Genomic DNA, 26752 nt, shown 5'->3' on the forward strand with positions numbered 1-26752 from the left:
GATATGTTGGTGTGTGTGTGTGTGTGTGTGTGTGTGTGTGTGTGTGTGTGTGTGTGTGTGTATATGAGTCAGCAGAGAGGTGCACCACATGCAGATCGTCCCTGCAGCGAGTGCTGGGTGTCCTGCCTCCTGGAGCTCCTGTCGTGGTCTGATGCCTCTCCTCTGGATTTGTTGCAAAGAAACATCAAACACCACACTGTGCCGCAGCAGAACGCAAACTCTTCCGAGTCCTGCATTAATAAACCAGAAATCATTCATTTTTAATTCTCTGCTGAAATCTAATTTGTGTCTATTTTATAGCTCGATAAGAATAGGAGCTTGAGAGTTGTTTCGATTCTTCTGTGCTATTCGAGGCACTACTTCATGGCCCATTACACACCTCCTATAGGAGGCATTGGTTTGGGTCATCATGAAAACTGATACAGCAAATAAAACATTTGAACTGAAATTGAACGTTCTTGGGTCAGGATTTGTGGTTGTAATACAGATGAAAGCACATTTGAACTGCTAAATGGAATTATGCATAAATATGTAAATCACTGATGCAGTCTATTTAAAGAAGTGTTCATTTTAAACCCTGATATACAGTATATACAATTTTTTTTTTCATTTATTTAATTATTTTCTGCAGTAACCAGCCTGCATCACATTTTCTGAAATCCAATACTTGTTTCTTACTAATTTTTTGGCACTGATTCCATAAATAGTGACATTGCTCTAGCATGACACACTTACTTATTACATATGATGTGCATTTTGTAGCATTTTTGATTTCAAAAACCATTTGTAAAATGAAGAAATCATAAAAACTGCCACAAAGGCATGATTGCTATCTTCGTCTGAGTCAGGTTAAAACTATTTGTTTTGTGAGGAAAAAAATAATGAAATATCTTCTTCTTCTTTTAAACTGTCTGTATGTGTTATAAAGTTATTACTGATATTTTTGAACTCAGCATCATCAAATTAGGTAATATTAGGCCTTTTTGCAGGCTTTTGCTAATAATATTTTATAATACTATTTTGTTGCAATCACCTAAAGCAAAGATGTTCACTTGAAAACTGAGAAATTACTAAACAAATATCTGCCCTGTTGTCAAGCTGGTCAATTTGGACACACTTTTTGCTCCAAAACAAACGTCACCTTCCTGTTCCTGTTGTTTGTTTGTTTAAGCCTGGTGAAAAGAGCACTCAATAATGGCTTATGTGCTCTAGTTGTTTAAAGTCGTGTTTATCTCCAAGTGGTGTATGGATGTGTGTTTCAGTTGAGTGGAATTATGGTAACACAAGGGAGAAGGACGGGTGATTTAGCAGTGTGTACTGTGCAGTGTACTAAGCAGCCGATTCTGTCATGAGTGATTTGTCACTCACCTGAGAAGAACAGATTAGACAATACCATGTAAAACAACTCCACCTAAACTTGGATATTATAGATATAGTCGTCCCTGATGGAAGCAGTTTCATTAAGTTGATAATTATCTGGTTACATACAGTAATTGTGTTGGTTTGAATAGAGAATAGCTATTTATATGAGTAACTACTAGTTGGTACAGTAATGTATTTTTATCTGCAAGTTTATTTAAACCAGCTGAAGGTTTGCATGCCCAGAGCGCATGCGCCACAGTGTGCTTGGCAGACTGGGTGAGCTGTTAAATTTATTTGTTTGCTGATTAGTCCTCATGCTGTCAGCTTGGCTGAGGGGGTAACACTCACTCTAATTTCTGAAAACAGCTACATTTATCCCATTCAGTCTCATTCCTGCATTAAGAGCATCAGAGACCCCTTAAATTCACCAGATTATATCCAAATTAAAGGATTGTCCATGATCTGCAGTTCACTCTTTTTATTTTTCTCAGTATTTGTTATTGCTAGTAATTTATGGATCTATGTTCTCATTTTTTCCCAGTTATTTAAGTTAAAAAATAAAGAAAGAAACCTCATGATGAATCAATCATCTGAATTCATTTATTCATTCATTTGTAGAATGTAGAGACATTTGTGTACAATGTTTTGCTTCATAAATTGGTCATAAGCTTGAAAAATATTCCATGCACAATAAACCACACACTGAACATTTTAAAATAATACAAAAACAAACAAACAAATAAATAATCAATTGAGATGCTAAAAAAAAAACTGATGTAATTACAGTGAGAGTGCTGTTGAACATACTCTGAAATTATATTTCAAAACCATTTCATTATCAACAAAGGCATGATCACTTATTGCAACAGAAAGCGTGTTAATGCTGATGTGTGAAACACCCTCCCCAAAATAACATTCAGTCTGTCCTTTATGATTATGTTTTATGCCTCTGTACCCTCACATACGCTGTGCGTGTCGATGAACTATTAATATTGTTCTGAGTAACAAATATTCAAATATAAAAAATACAAATGATTTCGGTAAAAACACATTTTTAAAAGAGGTGGAAACACCCGCAATGGCACAAGAGAGAAGTTCATGCAAAGAGAACCGTATATATTAATCTATACACGACGCCAAACAAATAAACAGTCATAGAAAAGACGCAATAAATCAAACAAGAAGTACTCCTTCTCATTTTCCCTCCATTGCTGATTCTTCAGATCTTCCTTGCTGGCGTTGAGTGGCTTTGTTGGCTATAAAATGTATTTTGGGCATATGATCAGTCAAGGATTGAAAATGGAATGGATGTAGATGTGAAGGAAGTGAATAAAACATGTAATTAATCTTCCCTCGATTACATACATCATCCCATTTCCATGCAAGATATAAATATAGCTTATTTCTCTGGAAAGACAGTCAAGTTGTGCGTCAGGTGCTGAACTGGACAGCTCCCTTGAACGAGCAGCTCATAGATGCCTATGAAACAGGGGCTTCTGTTTGTTGATGTCGTGATGAAATCTCACACCCAGACCCACGGCGTCTACGAGACGAGGGGCTAAATGACCAGAAATCTTGGGAGGCTTTCTTCACAGCAGCGGTTTGGGATGGGTTTCAGTTGGAGAATTGCCAGCATCTTCAAATGTCGCTATTTTAACCCATTGTCCAGAGTGGCTCTTCATCCTTTGTCCTGTACTCGTACACTGAACCATCATCTTCACCTCTCGTTCACATGCACAGGCGACGAGTGCTTCAAACCGGTGATTAAAAGAAAAGGTTGACGAGGTATAATCGTTCAAGTTTACATGCCGGGAGATGACTTGTCTGTCATCCCTTTGAGAACTTCGTCTATTCTGTCATCTTCAATGACCACTGTGGAGAGAGGACACAGATGTTTAGAGCTTTTAAATAGCATGCATAAAGGCAAGAAAAATGGCATTTATCTATTTGTGTCAGCAGGAAAATGTGCTATCAAGAGCTGTTTTTTTTTTTGTTTTAAATGTATGGTACACTATGAAAACCATAATTTTAATGGAAAAATAATGATATAGACAAAATACACAAAAGACAATGCATGTATGTTTACTGTAAATTCATATTGCTTATTTGTATATTCCAAGAGTTCTCTCCATGTTGCATCAGATTTAATTTTCTTCTTTTTTAAAGCGTATATTTTACAGTTTCTTCAGATTTATTTCTTCATATTCATATTTATGCTTTTTTTTTTTGTATTACTATTACTGTTTTTGTCTCATGTGTTTACCTGATGTTAATTTGTGTTTGTGTGCGTAACCTTGTGCACTGTTTGTCATGTTTATTAGTCATCGTTACATGTAAGTTCAATTTTGATACGTTATGGTGATTGCATATAGTACACATTTATTTTTTTAAGTTATTAACCCGCTTGATACCTACCGTGTTTTGCCCTGCCAATCTGCCCGAGTTTCGGTGGCCTTTTGGACTGTGATGTTCCGAAGAACGAGTTCGTGTCTTGCAGTCGACAGCTGAAGGAGAGCTGACTGACATCACTGTCCGCCCCGTAGCCGTTCATCTTCCCCTCGTTGTATGGCAGCACTTCGGATGTGCTATCAAGAGCTGTTTTTTTTTTTTGTTTTAAATGTATGTACACTATGAAAACCATAATTTTAATGGAAAAATAATGATATAGACAAAATACACAAAAGACAATGCATGTATGTTTACTGTAAATTCATATTGCTTATTTGTATATTCCAAGAGTTCTCTCCATGTTGCATCAGATTTAATTTTCTTCTTTTTTAAAGCGTATATTTTACAGTTTCTTCAGATTTATTTCTTCATATTCATATTTATGCTTTTTTTTTTTGTATTACTATTACTGTTTTTGTCTCATGTGTTTACCTGATGTTAATTTGTGTTTGTGTGCGTAACCTTGTGCACTGTTTGTCATGTTTATTAGTCATCGTTACATGTAAGTTCAATTTTGATACGTTATGGTGATTGCATATAGTACACATTTATTTTTTTAAGTTATTAACCCGCTTGATACCTACCGTGTTTTGCCCTGCCAATCTGCCCGAGTTTCGGTGGCCTTTTGGACTGTGATGTTCCGAAGAACGAGTTCGTGTCTTGCAGTCGACAGCTGAAGGAGAGCTGACTGACATCACTGTCCGCCCCGTAGCCGTTCATCTTCCCCTCGTTGTATGGCAGCACTTCGGACATGGCTATACTCAAGTTCCCAGCTTAAGGTCGTGGGGAAAAGCGAATATTATTTGTAGGTAGTTATGGATAAAGTCTTTCTAAACTACTACTTTTTTTACTCAGTGTCGGAAAATACAGTCCAGCTAAGACCCTGGAACAACTATCAGCAGGTCCAGTCGTGCTGCTCTCCTAACCGAACCGTCGGTTGTACCGGAGAGAGGAGGGATGCGTCCGCCTGCAGATGAGCTCTTGTGAGAAATACAGGGAGATCCCGAGACCATAAAGGAAACCCAGAAAGAAAAGTGAAGTCATTCATCCGAGTTTGAAGGGGGAGGGAGTAGGGAGAAATAAATAAATAAAGATGCGCGAGTGAAAGACAGTAGCTGAACAATAGCTTACTATAGTAAGTAACTAGGAATTAAACTAGTAGGCCTATCTATTTTACTAGTACTTATTACTAGAAAGTAATCAATTATTGACTAGTATCTCTTGATATCATTGTTTACTCCAAAATAAATTATTAATTTGTGTTTATTCCTTATTCCGCATCCCAATAGTTCCAAGTAGCTTGTTACTGGTAACCAATTGCAAATATGTGGTTCAGATGACTATTTATTTCCAATATGTATTCCAATTGTTGATGACACCCAGTTTTACTAACTAATAGCCATTAATCAGCTCTTGTCGGCTTTTAAGTACTTAGTAAAGTAACAAGAATGAAAATTTGACTAAAATACAAATAAAACCAGATATAGCAGCGCTTATTTATTTATTTTACTTATCAGTGAATTCAGAATCACATTATCTAAAATACACAATTTAAGACTAATCCCAATTTTTAGAGTAAATATGGTTAAATATGTGAAAAGCTGCTGCCCATCCTGGCGTTGCTCTGTTGTCTCCTAGTTAAAATCCTTGAGTTATCTTTTGGCTCCATCTGCTGGGCATTTTCAATACATCCTAGAGCTTGTATAGTAGAAAAAAAAAAAAAAAAAAACCTGATGAAAACATGACAATCCAACTCTCTTTTCAAACTCATGTCAGCCAGCACTGACGGCTTCCAACAGATCTGACTTTTGCCTTGAAGGGGTCATAGGATGCTACATGCACTTTTACAAGTTGTACATGTGTGTTGGCAGTGTGTGTACACAGCCACCCTATAATGATAAAAATCCATCCAGTATTTTTTTTTTAATCTAGTTAAATGTTTTCCCCTTTTTCAAATCGAGCCGATCTCAGATGCCTGTCTGTGTGACGTCACACAGACACATAAATGCGTCTATGTTCGAGCGAATCATTCATGATCCAGCCTCATCTACAGAAGAAGTGAGTATAATGATTTGTAATGAATCTTTGCAAACACCCTTTCCTAATAATGTGCTAATTAGCAAGTTTCACGATGCATGCGGCTAAAGTAAACAGTCTCTCTGAGAGCAGCTCGGAAGAGAGGGGCGGGGTCAGCATAGCTCATTAACATTTAAAGGAAAATGCTACAAAAACGGCTTGATCTGAAAAGAGCTGTTTTTGACAGGGTAAAAAAGGTGTTTTTTAAACTAACATTGAGAAATTTTAACCAAACTATGTTACAGACTTTTCATTAAGACCCTAAAGAATCATATCAACTTGTGGAAAATTGGCATCCTATGACCCCTTTAAAGACTCACAGTCTGTGCAAACACATTCGGTTTCGGTGACAGGTGGCCTGCTGTAGGATCACCACTGGAATGTTGTTGATCCATTTTTAGACTAGCCATTTGGACAAAAGTGGAGAGCGGTGCTGTTGGCATCTCACAGCTTACGAGGGGTGGTTTGGGTCGGCTTTTTGGTTGAGATAAGAACGAGTGTTGGGAAAAGGACATATATATTTCTTGACCACTTCGCTCACTCATTTTGGGCCCTTAAATATTGTTGAGCACCTCCTACAGTCTCTTTAGTGCAGGTAGTCAACATTGGACAATATGTGTGTGCTTTTTTCCTCTCCGGATTGATTCCACATCTGTCTGTGTCAGTCAAGGGAAAAGCTGTTCAGAAAAGCCCTGGATGGGCACGACAAAAACAGTGATAGGAAGTCATACAACTGCATGACATGATGAGAAGCTTTCTTCATCTGTTGACGGTGTCCTTGATTTTCTTCTTTCTCCAAGGTAGGACAAACTAAATAAATATTTAATAGCTTAATATCCTCTATCTGTCAGCTGTTCTTTCATGCTTATATAGTAACACAACTACTAAATGGTAAGTTATAGCACTTTAACTAAGGACTGAATGCTGATGGCATTATATAAAAGATTGTTATTGAATTAGTAGAATATGATCATTATGTTTTTACGATGACAATGTAAAATACTTTTAGAGTAGCATACCTCTACAATTTTGTTGTTTTGTAAGAGTACTACATCCATATAGCTATTTTCTTCATAAAAATGTGGTACCCAAATACATATATTTGATCAAACTTTCTGAAAGGTGAAGATGTGTTCTGTTTTGCAGAATGTTGGGGCCGGAATGAAGAGGAACGCCTCATCAACTATCTTTTTAAGGAGCGTGGCTACAACAAAGAGCTTCGTCCGGTCCAAAATAAAGATGATACTGTAGATATTTATCTGGCACTGACACTTTCTAATCTGATTTCCTTGGTGAGTACATAATATTGCCACTGTAAACAGTTTTTGTACACAGAGCAGGGGAGATATTATAAACCAGAAATATTAGTATGGACTGTTTCATACTGTAATATAGAGTGTCAAATAAATATTGTCTGATACTGTGCCAATCTGTCTAACAAAGATGTTTTTCCATGACAGAAAGAAGTTGATGAAACATTACTAACAAATGTGTGGATGGAGCATGTAAGTACATTATATGAATTCCTTAAAGTATTGTTTTATTTATATCTTTTTTGTTTAGTATTTAATATAGAATATATGTGTTCACTAATATATATCTCTCCTGTTTTCTTAAGGGCTGGACTGATTATAGACTTGAGTGGAATGAAACAGAGTTTGATAACATTCCTGTTCTGCGCCTGCCGCCAAGTATGGTGTGGTTACCAGAGATTGTTCTTGAAAACAAGTAGGCTATCTTTCTCCGTCATGTTTTATTCCTCGATATATATGTTTTGTATGAAAGTAGTTACATTAATTTTTTATTTCATGGTTCTTTAAAATAGCAATGATGCCCAGTTCCAGGTGGCCTATTACTGCAACGTATTGATCTATCCCAGTGGATATGTGTACTGGTTGCCTCCAGCTATATTTAGAAGCTCCTGCTCTATAAACGTCAACTACTTCCCTTTTGATTGGCAGAACTGCTCACTAAAGTTTAGGTACATTTTGTAGTATGTTTATACATATTATTACCCGCTACATGAATTACTTCATGTATTTTATTGCTTAATGACCCCCACAACACTCATTCTGTCTCTATCAGCTCATTAACTTACAATGCCAAAGAGATTAGCTTACATCTGAAAGAGGAGCAGGACGAGGATGCAAAGTCCTACAAGGTGGAATGGATCATTATTGATCCTGAGGGATTCACAGGTGAGATCTGACAGAAAGATTTGTATCTTTTTCTGCTGTTTCATCCAAATACACAATCTATCTGTCTCCTTTCTTGCAGAAAATGGTGAGTGGGAAATTGTTCACAAGCCTGCCAGGAAAAACATTTATAAAAACATCCCAATGGAAAGCAACAAGCACCAGGATATCACCTTTTACCTCATCATTAGACGTAAACCTCTGTTCTACGTTGTCAACATCATCATTCCCTGCGTGCTCATCTCTTTCCTGGCCTCTCTCGTCTACTACCTGCCTGCAGACAGTGAGTGATCCTGCCGTTTACTACACTTTAAAGCTCATAGACCCCATATTGTCACAATATGACAGAAATACCATGACAGGGTATTGAAAGAAGCAGTTAATATGTTTGTTACATATATCAGAATACATATATGTTTGTTTGTTACATATATTAAAATCCATATATGTTACAAAACGGTATGTCATTACATCTTTTTCCTGTTTCAGGTGGTGAGAAGATGACATTGTCCATCTCTGTGCTGCTGGCTCTGTCTGTGTTTCTGCTGCTAATTTCACAGCGTCTGCCTGAGACGTCTATGGCAGTTCCCTTAATTGTGAAGTATGCCAATATCAGATATATTGCATGAGAATGTTTCAGTATCACTAATATAGAATAAATTCACAAAGCTATTGACGATACTAAAGTATTGATTTTAAACACATACACAGTGTTTTTTAAAGAAGTTATTTATCTATTAGCAACAGTAAAATAGTAATAAAATGAATAAAATAGTAATAAAATTAATTTTTTTGAATTTGACAGGTATCTGATGTTTATCATGGTACTGGTCACTGTGGTGGTGCTGAATTGCGTAATTGTGCTCAACTTGCATTTTCGGACCCCCAGCACCCATGTCATGACCGAATGGACCAAAGAGGTCAGGCACCTCTCTTGTCTGTGCGATAATTACGTTTTTTTGCATGTGAAGCTGATAATCTCATGCATAATCAACTTAGACTATTGTGTCCAAAAATTTTGCTTTTTTATTGATGGTGTGTAATAGTAGCAGCATATGCATGGAGAAATTTGCATAGCATATGCATAGAGAATTTTAAAAATTATTTTCACTTCATGTTCACCATTAACATTCTGTAGTATTTTGTCTAAATAAATAAAAAATAAAACACTAACAATAGCAAAATCAAGTAATTTAAATACTTTCGATGAATTTTGATCTCACATTATAATGTACTGAGATTTGCTAAAGATTACATTTATCTATTTTTACTTATTTATGCATTCAGCAGATGCTTTTATCCAAAGTAACTTAAAAAGAGAAACAAAAGCAATTCGTCAATGAAAATTTGTTGAAAATGTACTCACCCTCAGGATGTCCAAGATGTAGATGTATTAAACATTAGAATTACATCACTTGTTCAGCAATGGATCCTCTGCAGTGAATGGTTGCCATCAGAATGAGAGTCCAAGCTGATAAAAACATCATAAAAATCTATATGAGATCCACACAAATCCAGTTGAAAAGCTACAAGCTGTGTGTTTGTAAGAAACAAATTCAACTTCTTTTTAACTTCTTTGCTTCCGGCCAAAACACAAGTCCTATATCCATAATACTGCTTTCTCCAGTGAAAATGTTTTCTGAATCAGGAGAGAGATATGCACAGATTAAGCACCATTTTCAAGCGAAAACAGTCCAAAACAGTTCTATAAAAAATGTTAGTGGATTTGGATGTGAGAGGACAACAGGGCATGGACTTTTTCATGGGAGAAAGCATTATTAGGGATTTTGGCCAGAAGCAACAGTTTAAAGTTAAAACAACTTAATTAGTTCACCCAAAAATGAAAATTGGCTTGTGTTTTACTCACCCTCGAAGCATCCTATGTGGATTTGTTTCTGACAAACACACGGCTTTTTACTTAAAGACATTAACACTATAGTACTCCACAATACTCCACTACACAATAGTGAAGGATTGAAGTCTTTTGTGATTGTTATGATTTTTTTAAATCATTTTTATATATTTAGCTGTTTAGACTCTCATTCAGATGGCACCCATTCACTGCAGAGGATCCATTGGTGAGCAAGTGATGTAGTGCTACATTTCTCCAAATCTGTTCTAACAAAGAAACAAATTCAGCTATATTTTGGATGGTCTGAGGGTGATTACTTTTTTAGCAAATTTTCATTTGCACTATTTCTTTAAAGACTGCTCATCTTGTCTGCTACAGTTCTTTTTGGAGCGACTGCCTCGTCTACTCCGCATGTCCCGTCCATCCGATGACAAACCTAGCCTGGAGGGGGCGCTGCCGCGGCGTTCCAGCTCAGTGGGGTACATCGCCCAGGCCGAGGAGTACTATAGTGTTAAATCACGCAGCGAACTGATGTTTGAGAAGCAGTCTGAGAGGCATGGCATGGCTGCACGCCCCACTCCCAAAGCTAGTCAGTCCCACATGATCAGCATGACATTTTAAACTCACATTATGATGATATTTAAGTAATGCCGAGTTCACACTGCACGATTTTCAAACTCATCGGATCGCCGTTGGTTTCACACTGCGTGACTATCTGGGGTAGCATTCAGTTACTGCTGTGGTCACACTGCACGATGGATCGGCGACAGGGGGATTCAAACTGCATGGCTGTAGGTCATCGCCGATGTGTTTTTCAGTCAAAACTCATTGCACACTGCGTGATTGTCCAGATATTTAGCATGCCAAATATTTCGCGGGCGTCGGCGACGTGTCGGCGATTCCCTCAAATCGCGTCTTTGATAATTCACACTGCGTGATTGTCACTCGCGTGAACGAGCACCGATTTGCCTCCGATTTCGGGCATTTGTCGGCGATTTCGCAAAACCTGTCGGCGAGTGAAAAATCGGGCTAAAATCGTGCAGTGTGAACTCGGCACAAGTGTTATCACCGTTTAATACCATTTAAAGAGTAAATTCTTCACAGCCTACACATCCAGTAATGACTCAGAGGTGTCGGAACAGCTGTACAACGAGATGAAGCCAGCGGTGGAAGGAGCCAATTACATCGTTAAGCACATGCACGACAAAAATGACTATAATGAGGTAAGAAGACAATTAAATCCAACTTTGCAGGAGATGATTTCCTCTTTTAACCCTGTAAAGCTTGACATATAAAATAATTCATAAAAAGTGTGGTTGTTGTTTTTAACCAAACAGACTTTTAAACCTTTAGACAAAATGTGTTAAGAATATTTGATACAGCAGGGTTTCATAGTAATTAAGGTATCACAAAACAAAAATAAAATAACAAAAATAATAGTTGCATCTAGTATTTCTGAATCATTTGTAGTGATGTTTTTTTTTTATCTTTTTTGTTTGTTTGTTCATTTTGTTTGGATCCTTTAATATATTAATATATTATATTAATATAATGATATATTATGTAATATATGTTATACTTTTATTCTATTATTATTTATTGTATAAATTAAATCAAATTCTAAATATTATCATATTTTAATAATGATAGAGTAGACTGCATATATAAAGAAATACATATAAATATTAGTTTCCACTATGAATTTATCTTATAAAATTATATTTTAATTAACTTAATTATTAATTTAATAAATTCTTAATCCATTTATTTTAATGATTAATTTAATTACATTAAGCACATGCACAACATGACCATAACTAGATGGTGCTGTGTGAAAAATTTATTGAATTATTTATTTATTTTTTAAATATAAATATACATTTTTTCCCACAAGCTTAACACATGTTTCTACTTCAGGAAAAGGACAACTGGAGTGGGATTGCCAGGACAGTGGACCGACTCTGCTTCTATGTGGTCACTCCAGTTATGACGTTAGGAACCATCTGCATCTTCCTGATGGGCATCTACAACCAGCCACCAGCGCTGCCCTTCCAGGGAGACACTTTCACCTATACAGAAGAAAACAAGCGCTTTTCATGACCTCTGTACACCACACCAGTGTGCTAGATGAATAATGAATAATAGCCCCAGCGCTCTGTGAAATATCATAAAGGATATTCTGACAGCAATGCAAAGCATGAATATAAATTACTCTCCATTTAGGCTTATGCAGGCTTGATTACTTATATTATGTATGTGGTTTAATAAGTGTGCCAAATGAACCTCTTCTGCTGTGAGAAGGGGAATAAAATAATAATTCTTGTCTTTTCCTCCTGGGTGTAATTGTTGTTTCAGTGGGTAATCAAAGTTTTTCCACAGCCATTTTTGCTGTGTTGTTACTGCAGAACAATCTCACTGGGACATGTTCAGAACAGAAACAACCTAATCCATTGAGAGGATCATGGACATGCAAGGAAAGTAGAACCCACTATTTTAAATTATAAACATACAGTTATAAATGGAACAGCTCACAAACCAGCTTGAAAGTCTGTTATGCAATTATATAAATAAATCATAAATACTGCACTGCAATGTTTCACCACTAGGGTGTAGTATTGCACTCAAAATCTGTTCACTGGTGTGTTATTGAAGTACTTGAGCTATTATACAGCACCACAGGGACAGGAGAAGGAGAAAAGCCACTGGAGTGAAAAATATAGAGGTTTGATTATGCATAGTGTAATAGACCATAGTTGATTCATTCAATCTTTAGGTCTAAAATACATCCTGTCATTAAAGTACATAAATCTTCCTTGGTGGTGGAAACACAGAGAAGCAGACACGGTAAAAACAGGTTTGAAATGGAGAAAACTTGATTTTGTGTGCAAACCTACCCATGCAAATGTCACTGTCATGATACAAGGGTTTGTGGTTGTTGCCAGGGTGTTGCTATATGGTTGCTAGGGTGCATTGGGTGGTTGCTAGGGGGTCACTTACTGTCCCCAGTCAAAAGAGCCCACCTTTATATTTTTCCCCCACTTTAATGCAAGTCAATGGGATTTTTTGCTTAATTTTTGTCTGCCATGTGAAGAAAAAAAAAAAAAAAGGAGACTGTCCTTGACTTGCACAAATAGTCCAATTTAGCACTCTCTCCCTATCAGTACACACACAATCTTGTTATTTAAGCCACTGCTTGGAGGCTCTAGTAAACTCAGACTGTCATTATTTTTTTTTTGCAGAAAAGACCAAGCCTCAGATAGGAGGCCACACTGTCCTCTCTAGAGTGTATTTGCCCCCATTTAGATGAAATTAGGATTTTCTCGCCATTACAGTCCAAGGCCCTTGCCTCCAGCTCAACCCTTGCTGAAGTTGTGAAATGAATAATTAATAGTCCACATGCTGTGAGTTATTAAGTGAAAATAACTCGGTGCTCTGTCATGTCTGGAAAATTATCTGGAAGTTGGTAGTAACTTTGATCGATTGACTCTTAAAAACCTTGTTACTGTGGTCCACACAAATTGGCTTTGAGATTGGATCTGAAATCTAAACTGGAGATTAATCCAAAGTTGCTGACAGTGGGGGGCCGAAGAATAGATCTACATCCCCACCACAGGGACCCCAGCTCCTCTAGACATTTGTCCATTGGTCTTGATAGAATGGCTTAATGGCCTGCAATCGCTCTATTGGAGAGTGTTTGTTTAGCTTTGTGGAAACGGCCATCCATCAGCAGAGTGGTTATGCTATTATAGCGAGAGAAAGAGAGAGAAAAGCTCAAACCAGCGAGACCAATAGCTTCAAGAAGGCTCATCAAACATGCATTGTGACTACTGAACCAAAGTGATCTATCAATCTTTAGTTGAGTAACACTAATGTAAGAAAGTATCATGTACTAAAAGCAGAAATGTAAAGCTCATCTTTTTGTTAAAGGACATTTACGAATTCTTACATTTTATATTTGTAAATATGTTAATCATCAATCGCATTTCCCATAATTTCTGGAATCTGATTAGAATCTCAACTTGCAATGCCCAGTCCGTGAAGGAAACACTCTTTTTTAGATAGTTTGTTCCCATGAATTGATGAGCGCGTTAACAAAACCCTAACTGGTTCATAAAAACTGGGTCGCAATTCAGTCCGAATCATTCGGGCAGTTCTTTTTGTGACTTAATAAAACAGTAACACGATACTTCATAACACAGAGAACAAACAGAATGATGGATTAAGTGAATATTTATCTACAATCAGAAACATTCCTGCAAAATCATCCTAATGTTTGCCAGCGATAAGGACTTGAAGTTCAACACCTGCACGTATAAAGTCTTGTGAAGGACTCTCACTCTGCAGGTAAACACATTTTCCAATCAAAGAGCTACAAAACATTAACCTACATGAAAACATCAAAAGTACATATCAATGTTTTTTTGGAATATATATTTTGGAGTGTTTGTACTTATTTATGGGTTTGTGCACACTTGTATGCTAAGTTGCAATGTATTTTTCTGTTCATCTGCCTATTTATGAATCAAATTGTTGTTAATGTAGTTTTGATTTGTTAGTGATTAAAAGGACAGCTTTCTGTCCCTATATACTGCCATGTTAACATGAGTAATGTTTTTTTTTAGTATGTATTTTACATTTTTATTCTTGTAAAAACATATTTGTTTGTTTGTTCCTTACAAACTGTGGAGAAAATTTCTGTAATAACTGGCAGCATGACAGAGATACCGACCATTCCTTAACAACATGCTTCCAAAAGGAAACTCTGGCTTAAAGGGAACAAGTATGCAACCTCTCAGCTTGTTCTCAGGACACACAGGTATCTTGGTGCCACACAAACATATTCCACCCAGCTTTGTTTATTAGGGATAAGCAGCCCTGTGGCAGCTGTCAGACAGCACCGCTAACCCACTTCATTTTCCAAAACAGCAAACGCTCTCTTTTTTTGCCATTTGAATAGAGTAGGAGCAGCATGGATTGGGGAATAAATTTAACGTCTCCACAATATCTAGGCCAGCAGGAAATAAAAAAAACTCTAGTTCCTCCCACTCAAAAGCAGCAATGCGTTCTGAAGCCGGTCCCCCCTCCATCCATCTGGAGGTGTTTGTTTACCACCCTGTTTGCACAGCAAAAACAGCATAAGGAAGCAGAGCTGACAGAATCTTTCTATCTGACATTCAATTACCTCGGGAAGCAGTGCTTTCCCTGCTTCTCATAGCACTTGTCCAAGAACAAAGGACAAGCTTTTCTGTTGTGTCTAAAACTATGATATCCAGATCTCATTCTAAGCATGTGATTATTACGAGATCACAACTCGTATATACAGTACATTAGTAAACCTGCCTGGCAATACTATTAAAGAAAACATACATAAAAAGTGAGATCAATCTTTTTTGTTTTGCTTAAAAGTGCTAGAAAAGGACTGCAAATTTTGCTCATGTCTCTGTATGATCAGAAGGGGGCACACTATCCCAAATGTGCGAGAATAGAACTAAAATGTCATACACTGTGACAAAGATCAGTTTCAAAAGCAGTTGCGGCCACACACAGCTCTGCTAAAAGAGCACACTTAGGGGACAAATATGAAATCAGGCGCTAAAAAGCCCATGAGTCAGACTGTGCTGCAAATGAATCTGACAGCTCCTTTTTTCCTGATCTGATTCTTTCCACCCTGTGTGATTAAGAGTGCAGGTTTATGGGGCAGAGCCCACTGATCACTGAATCTCTATGGTGAGGTCCCACAGAATCTGTTGTATGATTCATGCTGACATACTGGGGCCTGATCTGGGCCCGACTCCAGCCTCCTGGCTCCATCTGCTCTGGTTCTGAAGTAAGGATGAGTTGGAACACAATCAATAGGCAGCCAGCATGAAGGCCAGGGATGATGGTGAACTGCCGAAACTGTCCATGTTGAATGAGTTTGCTAGGCAACTTCAATTTATGTAGAAAACACTCAAAAAGGTTTTGTTCAGCATCATATGGCAAAACATGACATATTTTCTCAACTTTTTTTAAACAGAAATGCTTATGACAAAGTACTTTATTATATTTGTGTTTCAGTGAACCAGTTAAAGATGTCTAAGACAGAATTCCTAAGGCAAAGAAAGTTGTTTTTCTATTTTAGACATGGCTGCAATAATAAAGCACAATAAACAAAGTTTTTCTACCTAATTGTTATGCTAAAAACCCTAGTGTTTCTTTTGAAATTCAAGGGTATTTTTCTTTACATTTTAGAGTCAAGGCCAACATTTCTGGCCAAAACAATAGTTAAAATAATGTTTTTGCTGTTTCATGACTGCTTGTTTTGTGTTCCACAGTAGTTTTAGGTTTTGCAGTTTTGCAAGGTTCCAGTTGAGGCAACTTCCCATCTAGTTTAACAAAGTTTTGTTAAATGAGCTGCATATTTCACATATTCTCATGGAAATTAAAACCATTTAATAGCGTTTTAAGACTTTAGGGTATGTTCTTGACTTTCAGAAATTGACTTTCAAAAATAAACCTACCCTGAGAAATATTCACTAGAGTGAAATGTGTGGCAACTAGCACCGATTGACCTCCCATTTATGAATCTTTGAGTTATTCCTGTAACTCTTATGGTTTACGCTATCAGAGTCCTCCATCATTTTGGTTTAGACCATGGGCCAGTTGCATAAACTTAGCCTCTATGTTAAGACCATGTCTTAAGAGCCAGTTTGACCAACTAGCAGTTAGCAGTAATCTTATATTTTGAATTCAGCTTAGACTAATCTACGTTTTTATGTAACTGAATTTTACAAATTTTGACCAGTCTTAAAGAACAAAATTAGATGACTAACTTTTAAGACTAGTCTAAACCTTTTATGCAACCGGCCCCATAACATTAGCCACATATAGTCCCATAAGTGGCCAAGTCTCATGCAAATATAGCCCCTCTATGAGCATCATTACATATTCCAGACAAATACTTTGCGTGCACTGCTTTTAAAGAGTTTCTGAAGCAGGGCGAACCAGCGTGTCCTCATTAAAATGAATACGGCCGAAAGCCTTTTATCCTCGTGGGAAATAAACCGAGCGCGCGAGTCAAATTCACTTTGCCGCACCACCCACAGGAGGAGCGCGCGCCCAATTGAATCAACGCTCGCCGCTGCCTTTGGAAACGACGTTCACTTGAGTCCCCGTGGGTACGCCGCACATTTCTCTCTGTCTTACTCTATATACCCACTAGTCCACCTCTGAAAGGTACAGACCCCTAAAGAGGAGAAGAAAACGAAGGGAGGGGAAGGGAGAAACAGGAGAGACTGCAGTTGGTGCATGGCATGAAGACGCGACTGTTGGCGGCCCGGCTGAGCATGGCACATTATGCCAGGATCTGAACTGAAACGGGGAGCAGATTCGGGCTCTTAGATATGGGTGTTGATAATAAGAAACACTTAAGTTTGCAGGAGTAAAGGGTTAGGAATGTGCTTGATGTCGTTCTGTGTGACGCGTTGGATGCGCAGATCTGGATGGGATGAAATCGCGTAACCGGGAGCCAAATCTAGGCGCTTAACGTAAGACCATCGATCTGAGCGCCCCAGAGCTGCGTTAAACCACATCTTCTGCGCCTCGCAGCAGTGTTAAGGGGGCAACCACAGAAAGTTTCGCGATGGCTCTCGTCATGGAACCTGTTAGTAAATGGAGCCCCAGTCAAGTTGTGGACTGGATGAAAGGTACGTGATGCGTTTTTGGTTCCTAAACCCATCGTTTACTAACCTAATGGCGCAAGGTAGTAAAGAAAGAACATGATGTCTTGCATTTCACTTGATATATCAGATGATTTATGTTCTAGTTGGGCATTCTTGATGTCTTTTCTTCCAAGCAGTGAAGCGTACATATGTCTGATGTTAATGATGGCAATCAGGGTGTGAATTAGCCTACTGTATGAGCTGGACTCTGACACTCAGTTGAGTGATTCGAAGGAAGTTAAAACAAAAGTCTTAAAAGTATGTGTTGTTTTACTTGTATGTTAGTTTCAATTAACGTTTTCCGACAACACTTAGTATCCACAAAAGTTATTTTACAAGTTAGTCGGAAAGCACTAAATAGCCGCTAGCAAACAGAAGTCCTGTTTGCCTGAGGAGGTAACCATAGCAACAGTTCGCTGCGCGAGCGCTTTCCGCCAGGATCGGTATGGGATGAGGACAAAACACGATTAACGTAATTATTTATCTCTTTACTATAGATGTTCACAAATGTATAATCTTTTTCTTTAAAATGTCGTTAAGATAGTTGACGGTTAGCTAGGGACACTAAATATAGTTAGAAACACTGATCTATATATAATATTCTCTATTATCAGTGGTTAGAAACGTCGACAGAATAGGCTAAGTTACTGACAGAAATTTCTTTAAAATGTCGACCGCACTGAAAGCCATAGATATCAAATCACGTAATTCAGCTAACAGAAGATAATTAGCGACTTATCTACAATCATGAGAATTTAACTTTGTTATAACCAGTGTTGGGGAGTAACTAGTTACATGTAATGGAATTACATAATTTAATTACAAAATAAAAGTAATTGTAATCAGTTACAGTTACTAAGAAAAAATTTGTAATTAAATTACAGTTACTTATGAAAATGTTAAGGATTACAAAGGGGGTTACATCTGATTTTTTTTTTCCACATACAGATTTAATTGAGTTATTTCATAAGTTGCAGAGACTGCTCTAAAATATGAAACACCAGTGTTTCAGAAGTTTATAACATGCTTATCCGATAGGGTTTATGTATATGCTTTATTTTTTCACATTAAGGAGCTTGAACTCCGAATCAACATGACATAGCTGTACACTAACAAGTTACCAGTAACGTTAGGCCTAATGGCAATGCTGGCGACAGAGCATCAAAAACCAGCTTTTTCATTAGACACGGATTAAATTGGATGATTTTATGGGGTCCTTAGATGCAATGTGAAGGAGCTTCATCGTGTATTAGTTGAAGAAGAGAAGCAGAATCTTTGATGCGCGGAGGCGGAGGGGGCAATTACGCACCTTCTCTGCTCTCGTGGGCGTGGGCGGCGTGTCCAGATTCGTCATCACAATAACAAATCGAGCAGTGAGTTATCGAGGTTGTATGACAGGATTCGAGCGCATCCCAGTGGGATTATGATTCACAGATCTGTGATATAAGGCTTGTTATCAGATTTCAGACATAAAATTGTTCTTCATATCATGTCTTCGAGCTAATATGTAATGACGAAGTAGAAATATGCGAGAATATGAGAATAGCATTAGGTTTTCTGCATTTGCAAATAATGAAGGTTATGACAGCAGCACATTGTGCTATTTTAATAGTTTTTTTTTTCACAACTGCTATAGAATTTGGGGAGTAACATCACCCTATATTCAGATTACTAACACATATGAGTTTGATTCTGAAATGAATACGTTTGGTCCTGAATATGTGGTCAAAGCTTTAGTCTGGAACTAAATTCTCTCATTAAACTATGGACTTTTGCATGTGCATGTGTACTAGAATTATGCAGAGTTTGTGTCTTGTCATTTGTGCGTCAATGTGAGCATCTGTGAGGAACAGCTGAGAGACTAACCATCAGAGCAGAAGACTTCTTCAGGACTGGAAAGAAGGGCTATTTGCCCTCATTTTGGATTTAAATTGTTGTGTACCACTTTTAGAGATTGTAATTAGGCCTACATTTATTGTTGTGCTCTCTATCAATTTGTCTCATCATTCATCCATTCAGACTTGTACTTATAAGCTGTAATATCTACCTAGACCCATTAGTGGCTTGGTACTGGCCCCCATTTACAGTCCCAATTACAAGCACATAACCTGCAAAAGATAGAGCTGCAGTATTTTACCTGCTTGTGAAGAGCAGATTAATTTAATAGCACAGCTAATGCAGCAGACGGGATGTAGCTGAATCAGTCTGGTTCAGTCTGAATTGAAGTAGAGGCTTATTTGCTGTGTGTGTGTGTGTGTGTGTGTGTGTGTGTGTTGGAGGGGTACATATGTACATGAGCTTTAGGTCAAACTACATCTGTGACTTTTAGCAAATGTATTTTTCAGTTTATGACTCAGAGAGTCAGTGAGTGTTTTGATCGATGCATGTACATGCTGCGCACACCCCCAGGCCTACACATTACACTCAGCACACCCCCTTTATGGCCCTCTCTAAATGCCATTATTAAAGTCTCGCTAATGCTGAAATGGTGTATTGGTGCTCTGAAGGCTGCCTGGAGTGGCACAAACTCATTTTCTTCAGAATCAGCAAAGCATTTGGAAGAGACCATAGAACGGTGGGACGGAAGTCTCAAACAGCTTTGTCTGTTCATGATGACACTTTAAAGTGATCATGTGGACACAAGACTAATTTTGTCCATGTTGCAGACCAGGAAATGATATCCAGCACCTGAAAACAAAAAACAGACTTGAGGCCTGTTCACACCAAGAACGATAACTATAAAGAAAACTGTACAACGCATAATCTGTTTATTGTGCGATGCAGTTTTGCCATCTGCCACTTTAAATGGTCGAGCTCTTTAAAGCAGGATTATCTGTTAATGTTTTTAGCATTCATCAGCTTGAAAAACACATCTGAAAATGATTCCAATGACATCGCTGCTCTGTGCCATTATCGTTATGGTCGTGGTGTGGACTCTGCTATTCTTTTAAATCAAAAACGATTTTTAAAACTATATTGTTACAGGTATCATTATTGTCCTTGGTGTGCATGGGCCTTTAAAGGGATAATTCACCCCAAAATGAAAATTCTGTCATTCATTACTCACCCTCATGTAGTTCATCTTCGGAACACAAATTAAGATATTTTTTATTAAATCCGAGAGCTTTCTGACCCTGCATAGACAGCAAGGGAACTACAACATTCAAGGCCCAGAAAGGTAGTAAGGACAATGTTAAAATAGTCCATGTGACATCAGTGGTTTAACCGTAATTTTATGAAGCTACGGAAATACTTTTTGTGCGCAAATAAAACAAAAATAACAACTTTATTCAACAATTCTTCTCTTCCGTGTCAGTCTCTCTGCCACCATTCACGAGAGTACCACGAGTCCACGACATATGCGTAAACAAGGCGCAGCGCATGCATGTTCTACGTCAGCAGCACCACATGCATGCGTCGTGATTTATATGCATTTAATAAGGAGGTGGGGCGCTGAAAGAACAGGTGGAGAAGGATTGTGAAGATGAAGATGCAAGCAAGTGAGACGTAGTGCTAGGACTGATTATTGTTAAATGGAGGATTCCTAAGTCTTGCATTTTTTATGCTTTTGAATGAATATATAACTTTCCTATGTTTAATTGTTGTGGTGTCTCATATGCTGGGCCTTTTAATAAACAGTGGTTATAAGATGAGGCTGAGGATGCAGCAGGACATTTAATGGTACATCAGCCTGTACCCTGGAGACTTACAAGATTTAACAGAATGATTTGCTCCATTCTGAAATAGCATGGCCTCAGTGTCTGGTTAAAAGGTTACAATCAACAGATGTTGCAAACCAACAAACAACAATGTGTTTGCTTCAGTATGTGACTGTTTGCAAGAGCTGCACAATTTGGTCAAAAAGATCTCAAATATTGTGTTTGTGATTTAAACAGCAATATTGTAAACATTTAACTTGTAAAGTTGCTGATGCTTATATAATCAAAATCAATATAATTTATTTAATTAAAAATCATTGCAAATAATAATATAAATAATATAATACATAATTTATTATTTCTATAATCATTGTTAAGTGTGAAACTCATTCATCACACCAATGCTGTTTTGACTAGATAAATATGACAGAATGAGAACTTTAAGCATTTTGATTTAAATAGTCAAAAATATTCAAAACTTGAATATTTTTAATATATTAAACCAGAGATACATTCATACACCTGAATATCAGCATTCAGGGCTTAACTAATACAAATAACGAGTGGTAACTCAGCTACTCTAATAGGGAAACATACAAACAACACATGCATATACCAGATACATTTGTAACTGATTAATTATTGTCTAAATAAAGAAAAGGTCTATATGTATGTGTGTTGTGTATTGTGTGTATGGTATAGTTTGCAGGTCCGCCAGGCCCATTGGTGCCTGGCCCCGGGGGTCATTTACATCTCTTTGGAATGTGTTTGAAGTCAGATGGGGAGATGCGAGTGGTGGAGCTGTTTAACATCTCCTTGATAGTGAGGGGAACCATTGGCAATTTAGCACCCATATAAATGTAGCATGTGGGGCCATGTCTGTAATTTATATGCAAATGTCAAAAGGCTAAAATGGGTCTCTAAGACATAAAACCCCAAAGACCATCCATGATTTTACGCAGACGCTACAGCTGCTACATGCACATAGATCTAACAATTATATATAATTCAAAACGCTTCAAGAATTTCAGCTCATTTACTTTGAACTAAAAACCTGAACTAATTTTCCTTTACGGCATTCTTCCATTAAACTTTTATTTTTTGCCAATTGAGCAGAAGAAGAATCGCAGCTTCAGCTGAAATATCTTGACAGAAAGATGAAAGACCATGTAATGGCATGTCTCTTTCTCTCCGCTCCACACGGTCATAATTGATTGTCATGTAGGAAGGTGCACTGTTAGACATTTCTGTAATTTCTACAGTTATTTACTGTATATCACCCAGTATAATACTGCAAATTCGCTTTACAGTAAATAACTGTAATACCCTTTGCATCATGGGAATTTTCTGTGACGTCAAACCCCACATACAGTGACTTACTGTATTTTTTAAAATTGCTGTATACTACTGTATTTGCCGTAACGGCCTCTGTGGCGCCATTCCATTGAGGTTGTTTTATATTCCTCATTTCTTACATTTGGATTGACAAGATTTGCCCTGCACCATGTCTACAAAGCCGCAACAGCTTGGGACAGACTATACTGGACATGTTACAACGCTTGTAATGATTGACAAATAAGTTTGCCCTTCGTGTCAGTAACAGCACGTGCGCTTGTAGTACTACTGTACGTCAGAAATATACCGGGGCATCAGTTTACTGTCCACATCCATTGTAGATAGTATCGCTGATTATAATGGGTTCTATATTGTCTTTTGTCGCGTCACACCGTGCCGCTCGCATCCGAGGAAGACACGGAACCAGCGCGGCAGCGATGCGGGTTTTGCCCGGGGATGAACCCGTGAGAGTGGAAAAGTTCCGGAGAACATCCGCGATGTGTATCGATGCACCTTACGAGAGAATAAGACCAGCAAGCAAGGTAAAAATATATGTATGTACAGTATGTCTGTGTGTGTTTTGTCAAATTTTTTGCACACCAGTTAACAAATTACCCATTAACATTGAGGTAACTTTACCAAGGTCTCGTCTTGCTGTCTGACTCTCACACCTGAAGCGCGTGCACAAGCCGCCTCTCGCACAGCGTATCTTCCATTCTGCCGCACACGTGCAAAGCGCGCGAACACACAGAGAGACGCGTTTCAGACGGCGCGCGAACACCGAGTTGATTCGTCTTTCGCATCTCCTCATGTTTGAACAGACACATACACACAGAATTATGTCAATAGTACCCGTCTCGACAATCATTCTCGTAAACGCAGTCGGTTGTGTTTTAAATTAATGTAAACAGCTGAGAAAGAAATGGGATGTGTATCATTATACTGGATCCATGCAGTCGGATTTAAAGGGACAGCAGCCTATAAATACGTGCTGCTGAATATGTCACTAATTTTAAAGGGGTCATATGATGCGATTTCAATTTTTCCTTTCTCTTTGGAGTGTTACAAGCTCTTGGTGCATAAAGAAGATCTGTAAAGTTGCAAAGACTAAAGTCTCAAATCCAAAGAGATATTCTTTATAAAAGTTCAGAGTCACCCACGCCTACCTATAATGGCTCATTCAAACACACCCCCACATATCTACGTCACTATGTGGAAATATTAGCATAATGCCGCCCAAATTGAATAAAAGTATTTGCTATTGACTGTTCAAATGCGGAGTTTTGTGCAGAGTAACGCGTTGTGTGTGTGTGTTTGAGGGGAACAGGGTCACATCACAGGAGAGTGAACTTTTGCAACTGTAAACCAAATACAGTTTGTTACTGTAAATGTTGCCAGTAAGTTACTGTAAAAACCCTTTGAAATGTCTAACAGTGTGCATTAACAGCTTTTTAGGACATTTGCCTGAAACGAGACCCTGTCATTTGTAGCGTTCAGCTCAGAATGGTTTGGTACTTTCTCTAATGTTTAATATGGTTAAAGTAAGTGTACTTGAGTGGGAAATGTATAGCACACACTTATGAAGGTCATTAGAGCATATGTATTCACACACACACACACACACACATGTATCAGGCTCTCCAACTAAGGCATTTTGGGGATTCCAGGCCTGTCTTCGGGGTGTGTCCTAAGGGAACACATGAATATTTTATTTCATTTGACATGTGGCAAAGCTGGGGAGGATTGACTGTGTGTGTGTGTGACAGAAATACAGAAATGGTAGAGAGCGAGAGGAAGAAAGCGAGGTTAAAGACCTTTGAATGATAATACACACACGCAGAGCTTTAGCGCTGCGTCCTGGGCTGCAGCTTCGAGGGCCGGGTGTGTGGGTGTGTGGCTTGGCTCGGGGCAACTCTTCCCTCCTGCATGTGAAAAAGTGTAAAAGTGTGTTTGTGTGCTGTCAGTGGGTGTAAAGGGTGTGAGTCATCTCTGAATCACTTTATAGAACTGAAGAACCGCAGTACAGAGAGAAATATTCAGCAAAATCCTCCATAAAGATACCGATACGGTATGTACTTGGTAAGAGACTGTACGTGCTGCGCTGTTCCCTTTCGATACTTCACTTGTACTGCGTCTTGCTTAAGACGCATATGGGAAAAAAGCCTTTTTTCTCCTGAACTGAAGCCTTTTCATTCACGCAGTGAAACTGCACGGCCATTGGTTCGTGCAGTGCTTAAAAAACGAACCAATGGCGACGAAGCCCGCCAGAATGGGCGGGGCATCTGGCTATATAAGCGGGCGCTCGCCACAGGATTCTCAGATTTCTTCTCCTTCAGCGACGACTCTACGTCCTCAAGCTGATCTGAAGCCGCTCGCCGTTGACACGCCTTCGCAGCTGGAATCGGGACATCTCAGCACGGCTGACCTGCTTCTCCACCGCTCCAGCGACGCAGCAGTTCCGGTCAGGTTCCCCTGCCGCCATCCGGCGATTTCTAAAAGAGCTTCTAAAAGAGCAAATTGGCGTTGTTGCAAATGCCACGCCGTTACTGCGGTTCGTGCGGGTCCCCCCTGCACACCGATGACGGCCACACGGAGTGCGTTTCCTGCTTGGGGAAATCCCATGCGGAAGCTGCGCTCATGGGAGCTATTTGCTCCCATTGCGAGAGCTTCAGTCTCGCCTCTCTCCGCTCACGGATCGCTTTCTTTTCAGAGAGCAACTCCGCCGCCGCGCCCTCCCATTTTCTTCCTCCCAGGGACCTGTGAGGAAAAAAACAGTGGGGCAAAGGGGTCGAGCGATCGGCTACGAGCGAGCTCACACGAGTCTGACTCTGCCAGAGGAGCCCTCTCGCAGCCGTCTGGATGAATGGTTCCTGCCGGGGCCCCGCCAGGCCCCTCGTCAGCGTGCTTCTCCGTTTTTCCCGGAGGTCCACGACGAGCTCACCAGATCGTGGCGCGCTCCCTACTCTGCCCGCCTCCGTACTGCTTCTTCATCCACCCTCACTTCCATAGACGGTGCTGAAGTAAAAGGGTAGGATAAGCCACCTCCCCTAGATGAGTCAGTCTGCCCGCCCACGGCCATTGGCTGGAGAGCGAAGGCCGCTCACCCGTCTAAGCCGTGTAGGACCACTTCAGCTCGCTTCATTCTATGGCGGTCCTCCAGGTCTTCCGGGCCAAAATCCTCGCATCCTCCGACGAGTCTGGCCTGGAACCCGCTACCCTCAGGGATCTGAGGAGCGCGACCGACCTGGCTCTACGTGCCACCAAGACCACCGCCCAGGCGATCGGGAGATCGATGGCCATCCTTGTGGTGCTCGAGTGCAATTTATGGTTGATGCTGACGGAGATTAAGGATGCGGATAAGATCCCCTTCCTCGATGCTCCAGTCTCTCCCAAAGGTCTTTTCGGCCCGGCGCCTCAGGCATCATCCTGATCCGCGAGACAGGAAGAGGATGGGGTCAGATCTCGCCACGGCCGGACCGCCCCTCAAGCAGCCTCTCTTACACCTCTTGACACCCCGTTCAGCTTTTGTGCGAACAACAGGTCCGTTCATGCGCCCAAGCATTCAACCACTGTGATAGCGGAAAAAATAATAAAACACAAACATTTTAAAAAAGAGAGCAAACTTCCTCTTCCATCACTCGTAAGTGTTCTGCTCCCGTGCGGCCAGTCACCTGAGTTAATTCAACCCCTCGTCACGCGGGCCGAGGCCTGGCAGGCCATTCCCGGAGTGTCGAGATGGGTTATGGGGATAATAAAGCGAGGATATTCACTCCAATTCGCTCGAAGACCCCCGCGCTTCAGCGGCGTGGTCCCCACCTCAGTGCAAAGCAAGGACACTCACGTCCTGTGCTCAGAGGTGATGAAATTGCTGGCAAAAGGTTCCTCCAGCCCAGAGCGAGTCAGGCTTTTACAGCCGTTACTTCCTCGTCCCCAAGAGAGATGGTGGCCTCCGACCCATCCTCGATCTCAGGCACCTGAATCGCGCCCTCATGAAGAGGTCGTTCAGGATGATTACACTGAAACAGATCCTCGCGCAAATTCGCTCGGGAGACTGGTTCTTTTCTCTGGACCTGAAGGATGCATACTTTCACATCCAGATAGCCCCTCGTCACAGGCCATTCTTGA

General features: G+C 39.4%; 3 protein-coding genes across 19 annotated transcripts in view; 2 read left to right on the forward strand and 1 right to left on the reverse strand.

Moving 5' to 3' along the window:
• Positions 1-2421: 2421 nt before the first annotated feature.
• On the reverse strand, positions 2422-4598 carry LOC107663707 (calcium/calmodulin-dependent protein kinase II inhibitor 2-like). Of its 2 annotated transcripts, XM_016454011.1 has the most exons (3): positions 4531-4598; positions 3778-3913; positions 2422-3234 (listed from the first exon to the last, which is right to left on the reverse strand). In XM_016454011.1, exons 1-3 carry the CDS (start codon positions 4561-4563, stop codon positions 3164-3166), a joined length of 240 nt encoding a protein of 79 aa, XP_016309497.1. In that variant the 5' UTR covers positions 4564-4598; the 3' UTR covers positions 2422-3163. The 2 variants fall into 2 exon arrangements, with proteins under 2 accessions (XP_016309497.1, XP_016309498.1); XM_016454012.1 differs by lacking the exon at positions 3778-3913 and having other exon boundaries at positions 4395-4579.
• Positions 4599-4785: 187 nt separating this feature from the next.
• chrnd (cholinergic receptor, nicotinic, delta (muscle)) lies at positions 4786-12871 on the forward strand. Of its 2 annotated transcripts, none has more exons than XM_016454009.1 (13): positions 4786-4844; positions 6552-6686; positions 7033-7178; positions 7347-7391; positions 7505-7614; positions 7712-7867; positions 7972-8084; positions 8164-8364; positions 8571-8682; positions 8887-9001; positions 10312-10522; positions 11038-11156; positions 11851-12871. In XM_016454009.1, exons 2-13 carry the CDS (start codon positions 6629-6631, stop codon positions 12031-12033), a joined length of 1569 nt encoding a protein of 522 aa, XP_016309495.1. In that variant the 5' UTR covers positions 4786-4844; positions 6552-6628; the 3' UTR covers positions 12034-12871. The 2 variants fall into 2 exon arrangements, with proteins under 2 accessions (XP_016309495.1, XP_016309496.1); XM_016454010.1 differs by lacking the exon at positions 4786-4844 and adding an exon at positions 4903-4945.
• A 4169-nt stretch (positions 12872-17040) lies between these two features.
• LOC107663665 (connector enhancer of kinase suppressor of ras 2-like) overlaps positions 17041-26752 on the forward strand; it is a 105484-nt gene continuing 95772 nt past the window's right edge. For all 15 annotated transcript variants that reach the window (XM_016453922.1, XM_016453919.1, XM_016453908.1 and 12 more), the window contains exon 1: positions 17041-17618. In XM_016453922.1, the coding sequence (XP_016309408.1) occupies positions 17555-17618 (64 nt within the window). In that variant the 5' untranslated portion in view covers positions 17041-17554. The remainder of the gene's footprint in view (positions 17619-26752) is intronic.

The sequence above is a fragment of the Sinocyclocheilus anshuiensis genome, unplaced genomic scaffold (genome assembly GCF_001515605.1).
Source record: "Sinocyclocheilus anshuiensis isolate Anshui unplaced genomic scaffold, SAMN03320099.WGS_v1.1 scaffold928, whole genome shotgun sequence".
Taxonomy (NCBI): Eukaryota; Metazoa; Chordata; class Actinopteri; order Cypriniformes; family Cyprinidae; genus Sinocyclocheilus; species Sinocyclocheilus anshuiensis.

What these genes read in the sequence shown, in the direction of transcription:
- LOC107663707 (XM_016454011.1), bottom strand. Translation starts at nt 4,563, where the DNA reads ATGTCCGAAGTGCTGCCATACAACGAGGGGAAG. An exon ending in TGCCATACAACGAGGGGAAG is followed by an intron (nt 3,914 to 4,530) that starts ATGAACGGCTAC and finishes AACGAGGGGAAG; the next exon opens with ATGAACGGCTACGGGGCGGA. An exon ending in GATTGGCAGGGCAAAACACG is followed by an intron (nt 3,235 to 3,777) that starts GTAGGTATCAAG and finishes CTCTCTCCACAG; the next exon opens with TGGTCATTGAAGATGACAGA.
- chrnd (XM_016454009.1), top strand. Translation starts at nt 6,629, where the DNA reads ATGATGAGAAGCTTTCTTCATCTGTTGACGGTGTCCTTGATTTTCTTC. An exon ending in TGATCCTGAGGGATTCACAG is followed by an intron (nt 8,085 to 8,163) that starts GTGAGATCTGAC and finishes CCTTTCTTGCAG; the next exon opens with AAAATGGTGAGTGGGAAATT. An exon ending in ACAAAAATGACTATAATGAG is followed by an intron (nt 11,157 to 11,850) that starts GTAAGAAGACAA and finishes TTTCTACTTCAG; the next exon opens with GAAAAGGACAACTGGAGTGG.